At 41.7% G+C, this 16,764-nt stretch overlaps 1 protein-coding gene across 1 annotated transcript; it reads right to left on the bottom strand.

Annotated features, from left to right (window-relative positions):
* Nucleotides 1-1,611: 1,611 nt before the first annotated feature.
* Nucleotides 1,612-12,627, bottom strand: LOC108679026 (serine-rich adhesin for platelets; the record flags this gene model as incomplete). Its single annotated transcript, XM_018167533.2, is given in 3 exon segments — nt 1,612-10,449; nt 11,558-11,688; nt 12,552-12,627. Coding segments are annotated over 2 exon segments (8,379 nt in total). The 3' UTR covers nt 1,612-2,188.
* Nucleotides 12,628-16,764: the final 4,137 nt, after the last annotated feature.

Raw genomic sequence — 16,764 nt, 5'->3', positions numbered from 1 at the left:
ATTGGCACGAATATGTAAGAAAGTGAACCCAGCGCAGAAACAATACGTTTTGTGAGCAAAAAGGCAATACACACTGAAAAATTAAACCAGCGAAATTTCACTCATCATTTAACGTTGATATACTATAGGTACTAAAAAATATTCACTTCGAAAAAATACCATGAAATTATTGTCATTATTACTGGAATTGTATAACATCACTTTATATGCAGTTGCAAATATCTCTGACTTTGTTTAAGTGTGAAAGTAATCTCCAAAGTGAAAAGATGTAAACCCTGTAAACCAAGATACGGCAAATCATGGCGGTTAGCGTAAGCTACGAAAAAGATACGAATACGGCAAAAACGAAAGACGGGCCATAAGTAATTGCAGTCTATGGCAATTTCATTAGTCTCATGATCAAATTGAAGTATTTTGCGTACCAAGAAAGAAATCTCGATTGCACGAGGCTCAGTTATACCTTCTATCTTAGTGATGTGGGCGCTGAAGAATAGGCCTGATGTGGCTTCTAAATTCATAATAAACAATTGCACACATGAATAAAGCACTGCATTTCAAGTTAAATAAGCCACAATGAAAAGTAAATGCTTAATTTAGGTTTTTTACGACGAAATTGGACTACTTTCATAGCAATATCATAATGAAAAATTTTATTACAATTTCACCCACTACGGTAAACCCTCACCTATCGCGAGTGTTACGTTCCAGACCCTGCAGCCGCTGGGTGAAATCAGCAATGTTTCGACTGAAAGAACTCGTGCAAGTATTTTCATAATGTAATTGTTTTACACGTTTTTATTGTTTCTTTCCTATCAGACAGTCAACATCGGGTTATTGCCGTTAGATCCTGCACAGATAACCTCTTGTATACTTTGAATGATTGGACTCGCCTGCTGGACGAAAGGGAGTCAGTGGATGCACTGTACCTCGATTTTGCCAAATTCTAGGAATGCAAGGAAAGTCGTATGCAGAAGAATATGAAGCTTATAAACTTCTGTGATCGATGGTTACGTGGTGACCTCATTGAAGTATACAAAGTACACCATGGTTTATAATTGGTCTCGGAAAGATTCTTAGAATTTGAAATTAGAACCAATGCCAGGGGCCACAGCTATAGAATAAAAAACTGCTTTATAACACATCCATGCAATATCACTTCTCACCTCGAGACCAACATACGGAACAGCCTGCCTGATACTTCTTTGACTCGCCCAACATGAACGCCATCAAGAACAGACGACAAAGCTATGCAGGAGCTTACGTTCGGTGTTGAAATACCTAGCACCTTACAAACCTATTAATTAGTCCAGAAGTTATCGCAAACTAACGTCAGTTATGAAAAGATCTGGTCAAAAGGCCGGTTTCTGAATTTCCTGGTAATCAAATCATGAAAAGTATAACGAATCGGCAACAGGCCATAAATTCAGTCTGCCCAACGTGATTATTAGATTAGAGCTCTCAAGTGTCTGTGTAAATAACCCTAGCATGGTAATGAACTAACTATATATATTACTAAAATTTCGAAATAAATGTCCATCGTCATCCTTGCAGTCACATGCCGTGTTTATTCCACACGCTTGTAAAAGGTACTAATAAAACATGCACAAAAAATCGTATTTAATAACAAATATTAAATAATTTTGTGACAATATTGAGTTTATTCTAAATCCACGAAAACGCGTGTATGGAATACAGAACTAACATATAATTGAATTAGGATATTACCAGAATTAATTATATATAATCATCACAAATTATTCCAATTGATTAACTACGTTCCTCTGGTGAATGAATGCTATCTCTTCGCTTGCATTCGTCTCTCTAGGGCATGAGAATGACAAGGAACTAAAAACATTCACTGCGACAGTGAGTCAAACTGTGACAGCATCTCCAGGCGCTTATGAACACGCATAGGCATGCATAATATTCATGTACATGCATAATATTTATATACATGCATAATGCACGTACACGCGTACAGGCAATTAATGTTACAATAACCACATTAGTGAGATTATCTACAGAACTTTATTAACAGTAAATCGAAGTCCAGTCTGCTCATACCGCACACACGTAATTGAGACTGCGTCGACGAGACGTAAACACATACATGACTCACACTATGAACACAATGCTTCGTCTAGTGTGAATTTCCGCAGTAACTTAATTAAAGACACTTGGATTATAATTAAAGCAACTTGTTTATTTCACTAGATGGATCTGGTTTGGAGTAGAGGGAGAGGCGAGGTGAAGTGGTGAAGGAGGAAGTGTTTAGTTCAGCTCTCCATGGCTTGGGAAGTATGTGGCGGAACATGGGAGAGGATTGAGAGAAATGAGTACTAGTGGACGGGTCGTGTGAGCGAGGTGAAAGACCAGGGGAGTGGGTGGAGGGGCCTGGGGAGTTGGTAGAAGGGTCAGGGGAGTGGATAGAGAGGTCTTGGGAGTGGGCGGAGGAGGGACTGGAGGAGTGGGCTTGAGTGACATGGCGCATGTATGACCCCTCATTGAGGGTTACGTAATTGCACAATGCGCACTTGTACTTGCGCAGCCGCCCCACTCCACCTTGTTCCATGGAGGAGTGTGTGCTCGAGAGCAGTTTACAGGGCTGAGGTCCCCCCTTGCGAAGTTTATGCGCCGCGCGGTGCACACTGAAGTACCGAGCGTTCGCGGTGCTGAATTTACACACGGCGCACTGGAATTTCTTCTGTCCTTGCTCTCTCCCAAGACCTCCTACACGCGTAGGACCTTTCCCCGTTGCAGTTTCATGACTTTTTCTTTTGTGTCTCCGGAACTCTAGCAGGTTGCTGGTTTCGTAAGGACAACGACCACACGAGTATTGTTCGAATCCTAAAGACGCTCTTCTCCTTACATACATCCTCTTCAGTCTCTTCCCGTCATTTGTCTGTCGGTTCTGTTTCTCTATTTGCTCATCCTCCTCCTTGTCTGGTGCCTCCGGTCGGGAGGAAACCGAGTTTCCCCATTTACTCTTTCTCCCAGCCAGCGATGGATGAGCGCTCAGGGTGTGCTGGGAGTAGTGGACTGGGTTCCGCGTCTTGAATGAACACCTCGGACAACAGAGCTCTTGCCGCTGATTAACAGTGGGATCCTCTATGGAGTCATCGACGTCGCTGTCGCTCTCAGGGAGATCCGGAGAATCTAGTTTCTCTAGAGCCTCCCAACTACCTGCTGAGTTTTCGGGAGGACGAACACCCTCGAGCCTGCGGTCGACAGCAAAAACCAAGTCAAAGGGATTCAAATCGTCCGACAAGTCACATTCCTCGAGTTCGTCGAGCAAGTTATTTTCTACGCCGAATATTCCGCCTTCGAAGTCATGCGAGTCACTAACATAGCCAGAAATGCCACTTTTGACATCGAGTAAGTCATTTCCTAAGCCCAGCAAACAACCTTCCCTGACCTGTGGGTAGCTACCGGAAACGGGATTGAAAGATAAAGAAAAGTCACAGCAGTCGGCATCAACCTGCTGGCTTCCGGCAGCATCCTTGAGCGAAGTGAACCACCCACTGATTTGGCCAGCTCCAGCAACTCCCGCACTCGGAGGAAGATCACGATTATCGCTTGCATCTGAATTAAGTTCCTCTTTCAAGGCACCCGGCGATCTAAACGTTTCCATTGCATTCTTATATGTGAGGATTTCGTTCAAGGCGAGAGACATGCCAGAGGGTGCAGAAGCAACTTCACCAGATAGTGCAGTAGCCACTGGGCCAGATGGTGAAGTGGTCACTTGGCCACATGGTGTAGTAGCCACTGGGCCAGATGGTGCAGTAGCCACTGGGCCAGATGGTGTAGTGGTCAGTTGGCCAGATGGTGCAGTAGCCACTGGGCCAGATGGTGCAGTAGCCACTGGGCTAGATGGTGCAGTAGCCACTGGGCCAGATGGTGCAGTGTTCACTTGGCCAGATAGTGCAGTGGTCACTCGGCCAGGTGGTGCAGTAGCCACTGGGCCAGATGTTGCAGTAGCCACTGGGCCAGATGGTGCAGTAGCCACTGGGCCAGATGGTGCAGTAGCCACTGGGCCAGATGGTGCAGTAGCCACTGGGCCATATGATGCAGTAGCCACTGGGCTAGATGGTGCAGTAGCCACTGGGCCAGATGGTGCAGTGTTCACTTGGCCAGATAGTGCAGTGGTCACTTCAGCATATGATGCAGCAACCACTACACCAGACGGTGCAGCAGCCACTTCACCAGATGGTGCAACAGCCACTTTACCAGATGGTGCAGTGGTCACTTCAGCATATGGTGCAGCAGCCACTACACCAGACGGTGCAGCAGCCACTTCACCAGATGGTGCAGCAGCCACTTTTCCAGATGGTGCAGTGGTCACTTCACCAGATGGTGCATCAACATTACAGACAGATGGTGCAATACTAACGCAGCGGTCGTCTTCTAGAGACTCGTAGCCGCAATCTGGGGAAGGCCGCAAAACAGTTGACCTCTGAAGGGACGTAGTTAAAGAAGAGGTCTTGGGTGGGGACTTGTTAATAGTCTTACACGGGGAGGAAGTAGTTGGGGAGGATGTGGAGGATGTGGATGTGGAGGATGTGGTTGGGGAGGATGTGGTTGGGGAGGATGTGGTTGGGGAGGATGTGGATGGGGAGGATGTGGATGGGGAGGATGTGGATGTGGGAGTGGACGTGGTGGGAGTGGACATGGTGGGAGTGGACGTGGTGGGAGTGGACGTGGTGGGAGTGGACGTGGTGGGAGTGAACGCGGTGGGAGTGGACGCGGCGGGAGTGGACGCGGCGGGAGTGGACGCGGTGGGAGTGGACGCGGTGGGAGTGGACGTGGTGGGAGTGGACGTGGTGGGAGTGGACGTGGTGGGAGTGGACGTGGTGGGAGTGGACGGGGTTGGAGTAGACGTGGTGGGAGTGGACGGGGTTGGAAAAATAGATGTAGTGGAAGTAAACGCGGTAAAATTTGTGTAGGAAGTGGACTTAGTGGAACATGTATACGTGACTGAGACGTTGGACATGTTTGAAGCAGTGATCGAAGATTTGGGAAACAAAGATCCATGTTCCCTCACCCAAGATGCATCCCCGTTCTCTTCATCCCCCCAGCACTGGATGCTCTCAGCCAGCTTATGGATGTCACTTTTCAAACTCTCATCCTCACTGCAGTCATCACCACTGAACACATCCAAGGTACCTTCTAACACATCCTTATCATTCCTTAATACTTCGACATCATCTTCGTGACATCCTTCCTCAGCCGGCACAATTTTGCTACAATTTGCACGCGCCTCCATCGCCGGTTGGATATTTTGACTCGCATTTAATCCATTCTGTTTTAAAGGATTAGTTTGTTCGTCTGTGTTCTCACATTCATCAATTAATTGGTTAGGTCCTTTATTATCTTTAAAATCTTCCAACATTTGCTTCCCTTCCTTATCAACCTTAAGATCGCCGAGCAGATGACGTTCTTCACCATTACGATTATCATTTGGAAATGGTTTCGCTTCTTCAACATTTTGATTGTCATTAATCGTTGGCTTCATTATATTTTCAGACAAATCGCCGTCCGGCAAATGCGTAGTCTCAGTATTAGTGGACAGGCCCAGTCTTGCAGACGTCTCGCGGAGCAGACTTCTGCGGAGCAATGTCATCTTAATGCACGCATCGTGAACCTGGGCAGCAATAACGTAGTCCTGCTTGGTGCTGTCAGATGCTAATACCGCATCACATTCCGAGTCGTGTTGCGATGTCAAAAAAGTGTTGGCTGTAAAAGAAGTTCCTGGACCCTTATTTTCTTGCATATGGTTTGAGTCATCAGGCTCATGTGAGAGGCTGCCATGGGTTGTCACACGGTTGTCGGAAGCTTCAGACGATTCCTTGACGGTCGATTTATTAGGCACTAATTCACTGGAATCCTTCTGATTAGGAGATTCGCAGAGATTAAAGTTTGCGGTTCTGCGTTTTTTGGCAGGCCGGTCCAACAAATTGGTTGATGAAGGTCGAATATAGTATTCTTCTCGACAGCTTTTCTCATCATCGTCAGAATCAGATTCTACGTATGACTTTGAGCCGGCAGTTCGTCGTGACGACATTCTACGTTTACGATACAAGGTTAGCTTACGAAGCCTGCTGCTATGCCAATATTCAAACTCTTCATTGCTGGAAGATTCACTGAAGGATGTAGACTGGAATGAGCTATCATATTCATCAGCTGACTTAGAACCTCTGGAAACTCTGCGGCCATCAGAAATGCAACCGTGTGAGCCATCATTCACGACTCCAGATAGCTGATTCTTTTTAAGTGAATCATCCTGTGAATTATCCTCGTGTCGTTCGGTCGTTGTTTTCGAGTCATTCGCTCCAGATATACCAGATGAAACCCCATCTTTCTGGTGGCGGAGAATTGTACTCGGCGATAACCGACGCAATTTCACCACTGCTTTGTTTTTTCTAATATGTGCTAATTGCAGTAAAGGTACACTACCAAGATCCAGTGATGAAAACGAAACTTCACGACCGGCAAACTTTTTCTTCTTAGATTTATATCGAGAATCTTTCTGCGCCTTAGACTTGCGTTTCTTTAGTAGTGCAGAGGCGGGTAGTACTCGCACCCTGGAACGTGGGCCAATGCCGCGTTTTTGTCTGCATTTCTTTTCCACTACCCACGACAGCGGCTGTAGGTCCACACCACACCCGCTACCGGGTTCACATTCGGGTTCAATAAGTGATTCGATATATTCTAAACTAGTAAATGATTCCAAATCAGGTCCTGGTCTGCGTTCAGAGCCCGCTTCCATCTTGACCTTAATACAAGGTTCTATACTTTGCTCCATCGTACATCCTACACTGGGTTCTAAGCTAGGCCTAATCCTAGAATCCAGTGGACCAAGTTCACCACCGGTTGTGAACAAGTCGCTGCTGATGCCGCAATCTGATGAAGCATAAGAGATGCTAATAGCTTTCTTTTCGCTGAAGACGTTCGAAGAGCTATTAATAATGGATGCTGGAACTCGTAAGCCATTATTAATGATGAAAGCTGAGTCTTTTGTGTTATGATTGATGGCGGAAGCTGGAGCCATTCCATCAGATCTGGAGATGGAGGTAGAGGTTGGATGTGAAGACACATTAGATTCAGAACGGGTGGGGGATGTCAGATAATCGCAAAGCCACCCGGAGGGAGAGATAGACGTTGGTCTTTCAATGTCTTCCGATTTAGCGACGATCTCATGATTAAAGAAGACGTCATTTGGCATTGTGCTCTCAGGACTCCCTGGTTCATTTTTGACTTTTAAAATAGCAGGTGGTCCAGTAATTGTGTTTTCATTATGCCACAAGTCGGGGAGATCTTGGATTGGGCCATTATTTGGTGGTGAGCCAATAACGGCGCCTTCGGTTTTAACAATACAAGTAGGTACTAAAGTGCCAGCTGTTGAATTTGTCAGTGTCTCAGGTAGAGAGTCGTGCGAACTTGTCTCAACTTTGACCTTAAGTAGAGGAAGCTTAAGAGGAACATTTTGTTCCATGAAAGTGGAGGGCTTGACAGCTACGGACGGTTTACAACGTTGAGGATCAAAGGAAGACTCATCACCAGTGTGAACGAATGACGTCTCATTCTTAACGATACCGACGTTAACATCGCGTTGAAGAAACTCACTACTTCCACGAGGGTCAGGAGTGTTGAGATGCTCATTTTGGGCGCTTGAAAGAATACTGGTCTCCAACCCATATCTGAAACTAGGAATTTGACCTTCAATACATTGTAAAGTTTCAGATAGCCCGTTGAGAGGTATCGTATTTTCTGCCAACAAGAGGTCACGTAAGATAAACGTCGAATTTTCCTTAAGATATTGGACTTGCGGAGTCTCAAATGTACGATCTGATGCGCTTTTTTCAGCTATACAGCGTGACGTGATCTTGTGCCCGTCAGACACGCTTTTCATGGTCGAGCATTCAACAGCCATATGACGACGTTCCGAAATCTTATGTTTCTTTGAGTATTTTTGAGAGTTCATGAAAATTTTGCTTTGACTTGAGACAGGTGGGTCGGGGGATAGGACCATCATTGCACTCTTTATACTCGCATCACTTGGAATATTTAAAACGTTACGCATATTTGACGTGCCATGAGAATTTCCAAGGATCTGAACATACTGAGTCTCGCTACGAGATGGGTCTTCGACACGCTGGGTCTTCAAAAGTGTTCCCTTGGACGATGACTTGGTACGTGATCTATGAGCTAAGATCGTAGGACGACAAGACCACAAGGGTGAGATATCACGCTGGCGCTTACACGATGACGGCGAATTTGCAGTCTTTACAGACGATTCAATTTTGTTTGGAACTTTATCAAACACGCCGGGCATTACCGCGGACACAGGAGGAGGGACCGCGGGAGTAACAACTTTCGTCACAATAAGATCCGAAGAAGATCCCGCAAGAGTACCACTCTCCAACAAGTCAAGTAGCGGAAGTGCATCCAAGTTTCCATGCCCAACAAAGTTCTCAGACAGACTTAAAACTGGGATGGAGGAACTGTCAACGCTTTCAAAACTCGACTGGTTAAAAGAAGAGTTTTTCTTTAGTTGGTTTTCGTTCCTAACGTTGCAGTCAGGAAATGTAATTGGGATTTCGATTCCAGTGATTTCTGACATTGAGTTTAAGCTTTCCTCAGCAAGCTCAAAAGCAGAAAGAAGTTGATGGTGATCCATGTTGGCGAAACTGGACAGGTCTACAGAGGATAATGTTGGGGTGCAATCGGGAATGGATATCATAGGCTGGGAGCCCTCATTATCTAACCCTCCAAAACTTTGTCGGAGGGAAGTCGCTGAAAGATTCAGATACGGCGAAGACTTCAAAATGCAAGTTTCAGCAACAGGGTTGGAAATCAACTGAGGAGTGCTGCAGTCAGCTATACTTACCACCGGAATATTATCATCCATATTGCTGCCTCGGCTACTTTTAGTGCGACATTTGCTTCCCTTGGAAACATCTTCTCTGCTCGTGGTGAAGGCATTTCTACACTCGTTAAGGTTACTAACTTCAGTTGGATAATTCTTTTGGCAAGTAGGATTGATTTCACCTTTTAACTCACTAAAATCCTCAACCCTTTTACCTTTGTAACCATTAAATTTATTTGATAGAAAATACGATTTTGTGATACTTTCTTGTGGTAGATTCAATCGATTGGAGTGCGAGGGGCGCATTTCAGAGGTAGTAGTAGAGGGCATCGAGGGAGAGCATGAAGGGAAGGTTGATACAGTTTTTGGAGGCTTAATTCTATTGCGGAGCACATCCAGAGTGTGGAACAAGCGATTTGAAGGCGAAAGGCTAAGCGATAGGCACCGATATTCTCCCTCTTTGTAGCATCTGAACTGGGTTTTTCGTTTTACGGTTGACTTTCCTTTCATGCGAGGCTTATTGACCGAACTTTGAGTGACAGTTGATTTATGATGAGTTAATGACGTAGGGAATACCTTTGAGTCATCTTTATGGGTCAATGAATTAGTTGTGGCTGACGTCTCTCTGGTCAAAGAAGAACAAATGCTAGCTAACGACTTGTTAACCGTTGAAGTATTGGACGCTCCTGACTCTTCTTCTTTCATTAATGAGGGATTAGATGAGATAATTCTTTTGGAAGTCGATACATGATCAGTGATTAGAGTTTCTCCTTCGTCTATAGATAACGGAGCTTCATGATCGTCCGTATCATGGTTCGACAGTTCAGCTACAGCTAACAGTTCTTGTTCGTCAACAGCGAGGGGATCCAGCATGTCCAACACAGTCACCTCGTCATCGCAGGAGTCAGACTTGATTGGTCTACCTCCTTTCTCTGGGTGGTCACGACTTAGACTGTCACAGGATTCGGAAGAACGCGGCTCTCGAAGCACCGCGTTAGACAACAGAGATTCAGCTCCTTTGTCAACATGGAGAGATTCCACCCGTTCATAGTCCAACTGAGCATCGTTTCGTTTAAGTTCAGCCCGCATCACAACGCGCGGTGAAACAGTTTTAGGTTGCAACTCTTTTGGTTCTAAGGAAGTTCCATGAAAATTAACAGGACCATCGTCTTTTTGTTGATCATCTGAATAAACATGTTGAGAACCAATTACAGCTGGCGTCAACGTCCCAGAGTTCTTTGCAGACACTGTCGAAATTTCATCAGGAATTCTTCCTTCTTTTTTTGTGGTATTTTCCATTGCCTTGCATAACCTCTCATTGTTTCTGCTCTCCACGAGCCTTATATCATCAGATCCTTCATGGGGAGCGTCGCAACCCGCTACAGGAAGGTCGGAGTCCCGCGGAGGAGCCGAACTAACAAGAAAACTGCCACAAGGACTTCGTGCATTGGTGAGAGGAAGGCGGGGAGGGAGTTGAGGATTGAGGGGCTCGTTGTGCTGAGGAATGGAGTCAAGAGGAATGTGGGGAACAAGGATATCAGCGCAGGGGATGTTACCGAAGTCGCTCTCACACAATTCCAGATCTGTACAGAAAAATTTTGTTAATTTTTATCAGAGCTTTATTGGTAAACTAAATACATTCCTTGCACTCCATTCATTCATATCTTAATTTCAAAATTTTGCATGGTTGATAATTATATTAAAATATGGTGTTAGATAGTCTTTCTGTTGCACATGAACAGAAAGAGGAAGCTACATCTGCCAAATAAAATTACACGACAAGCAGATTATGGCCATCATAATTAACCAGCCTCCCCAGAGTGCACAGCATAGTTGACCAGCCAACCAAGATTGCAAATTATCATTTATTATTTACCCCAGCTTGTAATTATGCTGTCTAGCAACACTCCAAGCTCAACAGTCACCCTAGCTTGTAATTATGATGTCTAGCAACACTCCAAGCTCAACAGTCACCCTAGCTTGTAATTATGCTGTCTAGTGACACTTCAAGCTCAAGTCACCCTAGCTTGTAATTATGCTCTCTAGCAACACTCCAAGCTCAACAGTCACCCTAGCTTGTAATTATGATGTCTAGCAACACTCCAAGCTCAACAGTCACCCTAGCTTGTAATTATGCTGTCTAGTGACACTTCAAGCTCAAGTCACCCTAGCTTGTAATTATGCTCTCTAGCGACACTTCAAGCTCAAGTCACCCTAGCTTGTAATTATGCTGTCTAGCGACACTTCAAGCTCAAGTCACCCTAGCTTGTAATTATGCCGTCCCAAACATTACGGTATATATGGTACCGGTACAGCATATTTCAAGCATAAAATCTCTCAATGCAAAATCATTCTTGGTGAATTAATTCAACTTTCCCCAAGATATTTCTTGACTTTATCTACATGTTGGTAAAACTGCTGCAGCCTAATTATTTTTTAGTAATGAAAAGCACAAACAATTGCACCTGACACAGTATACTCTGATCAGTTTATGCATTGTATAATTGATAAGCTATCAGATGTGGAAAATTTCAGACACAATGAACATTGATTGAAAATAGCAAGTAAAATAACCATTAATTCAATACAAAAAAAATAAAAGATGATACAAATATACTAGACTCAATGAATTCTGGTCAATAATTGCCAAGCAAATTGAACAAGCATATAATCAATTGAACAAGTAATCACCAGAGTCCAAGTCAAGCTCCTCAGGCTGCAGGGACTCGATCTGAAGCTCCTCTATGTCAGAGCTGCTCTCACAAGCTTCCTCCTCCGGCACTGAGCAACGCTGAACCTCTTCTTCCATCTTCTACAGATCTCTGAAGAATTATTTAGTTACTCTAGACATTGCTTAGAAAAAATGCTTTCATGGATTTAGAAAGCTTGTCAGTTTTTTTTAAATCTAGAAATTCATGCATATAGAGTAAGTAACCACGATGCAAATGATGTTGAAGCAACATTTAGTCAATGCTGATTCAACCAAATAACATTTAATTCAATATTGATTCAATGTACCATAAATTTTTCACACCAAAAAGAATGAATCCAGGAATTTCTTACTCAGCACAAGCAATGCCATATCTCCTTAACTGTTTGAAATTATATCATGAACTATGTACAAAATAATAACACAAATTTCCTAACAGTTTGGCAAATATCATACTGGAATTTATTCAACAGTTCAAAAAATTACAATAGGTTTTAGGAATGCACTTTATATCAATATTGTCCAAGTTTCTCTCCTACTCAAGTGAGAATAGGTCTAATGGCCAGCCATATTGTAATGCAGCTGGCTATTGAATTCAATCATCAATGAAAAAAATTTAGTTATGGAGTGTCCAAGTATCAATATTACCCTATAATGTTTTCAGACATCTTTGTCATATCACAAAATATGCTATGCTTTTCTAATAAATAAAATATGATCAGAATTACAAGTAGGAATGGGCATAAATTCCAATGCACTACCACTTTACTATGCTTAAATACCAATAAACTATGCAATGTTGATTTACATATTGAACTCCCAATTGAAAGGAAACAATCCAAAAGAACTTTAACAAATAATCATAACTAGCAATAAGCTTCACAAGGCAAGGAAATTAATAAAACGAAAATAAAAAACCTGTTAAAAGTGAAATGAATTGGTTGCCATAAAGCATCTCACCAGATTTAAACTTACACTTGAGAGTCACTGGATGATGAAGGGCCTCAGAAGCCTAACTGTTGCACATTCAGTCACCATCAGCACCATGGTTCTGCAAGGATTCCGAACTAGAGATATAGTTCATGTAACATACAAAATTAGTTCCAAACATTAAATAGTGAACTATATATATTGCTTGGCAAATTATTTTTAAAATGAGTTTTGTCTGTGAGAAAGATTTGATATGAAATCAAATAGCAAAAACTGTAGCACAGCTTCAAACAATTATACCATCAAACAGAGTAATGAGGGATGGGTGGGGTAAATCGGGACAGTCCTCTGCCACAGCGTAAAAATGCTATAGCAGCAAAACTAATTGAAATATTGCACAACTAAAAAAAGGGGCATAATCTTCAACATTTGTCCTATCTATGTACTATAAAGGAAGTTAAGAAATCATACATTTACTAGCTCTAAAAAATCCCTGAAAAAATGTTAAAAAGTGATATTTTAAAAATGTACCTACTTCTGTTAGGTCTGTAGTAAAAAAAATATATATTTGCAAATCAATAAATTTCACTTGAAAAAAAGAAAAGAATGTTTTAGTGAAAACCATCATATGTCTTGGATAAATAAATCATAGTTTAGGTCAATTACTTTTCATTCTATGATGCCCAGTGCACAATTCTATAAATGACATTCTATGGACAATTTTGTGATGACCAATGATGTATATACTAATTTTTTGAGAAGTGAAATGTTTTTCGCTGAGCGAGGTAAATGTAATCAAAATTCTTTGTTGTAAATCAATTTTTTTGTTAACTGGAGCCTTTGCTAAGTGAGGTTCTACTGTATATGCGTTTTCAAGGGTGTCCCTTATTACCCGGGGGGGGGGGGTGTCCCTTATTACCTCATCATGCGGAAATAGCTGCCATTTTTGGGGGGAATGAGATAGGCAAATTTGGTCAATCGCGTTTTCAAGCCGACACCTGTGTGCAACTTTTATGTGAGTAAAATTTTTTAATACGGTGAATATTTTTTTTGCTCCAGACCTTAATAGAGGTACTCTTCAATAATCTCACTTGTCACACTTTTTTTTCAGCAATTTTTTAGAGATAGTAAATGTATGATTTCTTAACTAGCTTTATACATAATAGATAGTAAAAATGTTGAAGTTTATGCCACTATTTTTAGTTTTGCAATATTTTGATTAGTTTAGCTGCTACAACATTTCTACAAAATGTGGGACAAGCATCCCGATTTACCCAGCCTGTCCCTTATTACCCTGTTTGATGGTATACAATTATATCAGAAGTGGAGGCATTGACTTGCACAAATACGAATAAACATTAATAAGATACCGAATTCTTTGGAAAGCAATTCGATTCATTACACTTGGTCACTGGTAAACACAGGCACCACTAATTTACTCCCAATGATTTCATTATTGACCAAATTTGTAAGGGATAAAGAAAACATCAATTTGCAAATGAAAAACAGTCAATTTCTTTTACAAGATTTTGTAGAACAGTACCGGTATATTTCCAATGCAAAGCAGAATACATTATAGCTTTAAATTTGCTAACGGGACTTAACCAACAGTAAGGTTGTATAAGTTTGTAGGTCAAAAGAGTCTAGCAGTATATTTTAGGACATGTACACTGGACAAACACAATTTTTTACTGCCATGTTCTTAGAGGAAGGCTGTCATCTCCAATGGGAAGAAGACAGGAGTAAGATGACAACATTTTTATATTGTAAGAGGGAAATTCATCTATCTTCCAAATCATTTGTAATAAGGAATAACAAAATAACAGAATAGAGCCATCTAACAACTGGCATATCACAGTTATTGCCTTGAAAATGCTATACAAGACTTGTTGGCTCCTGTTACAACAACTTTCAAGGCACATTACTCAAATATTACTATGCAGTATCTCTGACCATATGAAGTACTCCCCAGCAAATTGGTATCAGTTAGTTTTTGTTATTTAGTTGCAACTTGAACATCCAGTAGAATACAGTTTACAAATTGACTCAGATGGAGGAACCTTCAAACTTACAAGTCTTTGCAAGCCTTTTAGTGTTATAACTAAAGTTGAGTAAATAGAAACTTTGACATAATTCTGCTGGTCCCGTACTCCAGGAAACCATTTTATTCTAAGGAAGGTCTTGTAGATGAAGACAGCAATTTGAACTGCATGAAAAATGTTCAGTTCCCATTGGATGCCAATATAAGGTTGAGAAGGCTGATGAAACACACAGACTGACAGCTTCCTCAAAGCAAATATACTACCATAAAGCTTGGAAAAATAATTTTAAAAATACATTATAAAATGCTAAATTATGTATTGAAATTATTAACTTTCGTAACCATAGAGGCTAGAGCTTTCCTGCTATTTTTGAAATTAAACTAAAGATTGAAAAATTCTAACTATTTCTAAAGACTTATTCCAAAGTGGCAATTGTCAATAATTATAAAATCTTGCCACTCAATTGTTAACTATTATTCGCTTAGCAATTAGATAAGACTAGGAGATGATTCATCTAGCAAGAATCTTGTGGCTCCAGAAATTGTAGGAAAACTTTAGTCCTGACTCATAAATCAGATACCATCAAATGGGGTAATAAGGGATGGGTGGGGTAAATAGAGACAGGCATCCCACATTTCCATTTCGTAGGAGTGTTGTAGACTCCTGCGTTTGGTATTTTTTATCCGAGACGAGACGAGGCAACAGGCTCTGTCCCGGTTCGCAATAAAAACCGGGACAATTTTCAGCCTCCCATTTGCAAACTATGACACTTTCCTAAAATTTGTCATTTGCATATGTAACTAGAAGAGTTCTACTACAATGCATCAAAACCTGGAGTTATTTAACCAAAAAATGAAAAAATTGGAGGGGGTACTCTGACAGGCTTTAAATAATAACTTTTTTTTGTGGGTCACATTTTAAATTTTTTAACCTATTAGATATGCAAACTTTTCAAATCTTTCTATTGCATTATGTAGCCTCAGTATTACGCCTTTAATGCCCATTGACAAAATTTTTCTATGTCAAATAGTTTTTGAGTTGTGGGGGTTTTTGTTAAAAAAAACGAAAAGTGGTCTAAGTTACCCGCCGGTCTAAGTTACCCCATTTTACGGTACCTTAAAATTTCCCGGAATTTATAGCCATTTTAACGAGATAACGAAGCATAATGAGACGAATTAATTATTGATGTGGTGTAAATTTTGGCTTACCATCATACATTTATACAGAGCTGGGCAGCGCTACTTTGAAATGTAGCGGCCGCTACCGCTACATGCTCTAAATGTAGCGGGCGCTACTGCAACCGCTACAATTGCTTAAATGTAGTGCCGCTACCGAGAATGTAGCGGCCGCTACATGTAGTGCGCTACTGCCCACCTCTGGTAACAACTAACATGTTGACACTAGTAACAGGCTGAGGTTGACAACATTACATCGAAATCTTTTGTACAGTTTTATTCTGTAATTTATATTATGTATGTATCGTGCTGGTTTTAAGTAATATTTAATACCGTCAACCGGGGCTACTCGGGATGGTTTTGAGCATTTTTTTTTAAATAACTTCTTACGATGAAACATTTCATAAACAAGTTTAGGCTCATTTTATAGCTCTTTGCGAGGGCTATTGAATGGCATCTTCAAAAAATTCCATATGCTATTCGTAAGGTGCCAGAAGCAAAAAAAGAGTGTCCCGAGTAGCCCCGTCGAACGGGGCTACTCAGGACACTGGGAATAAAACTTCATTTTAAAATATTTGAAGCATGCAGAGTGTACTCATCCATTACTAACAGTACTCTGAAGTCCTCCTCTTTCATTGTAGACCTTGTAGAGGTAGAATAAATGACATTTTCTGTGACTTTTACTAGTTTTTCCTTCATTGATATGATATTACCATGAACATCAATTACCTTCAACTGGGGTGACTTCCACTGTGTTTTTGATTCATGCTGGGGTCGTAAACGCGGGGTCGTAAACGCCGGGGTCATAAACGCCAGGGTTGTAAACCAGGTCATAAACGCCTGAGTGACTTTGGCCACTGTTTATGACCGTTTATTACCCCACTTTGGCCATCATTATGAACAGGGCCCAATCACCCAGTTGCTGTCTCTTATACACATCTAGATGTGTATAAGAGACAGACCATAGGTACCTATATAACATATTTTATGTTTGATACACCTATTAATGTTTTTTTCTTCATGTTTCATACTCTACAGAGT

The sequence above is a fragment of the Hyalella azteca genome, unplaced genomic scaffold, assembly GCF_000764305.2.
Source record: "Hyalella azteca isolate HAZT.00-mixed unplaced genomic scaffold, Hazt_2.0.2 contig10134, whole genome shotgun sequence".
Classification (NCBI taxonomy): Eukaryota; Metazoa; Arthropoda; class Malacostraca; order Amphipoda; family Hyalellidae; genus Hyalella; species Hyalella azteca.
This window is presented reverse-complemented; position numbering and strand designations above follow the sequence as displayed.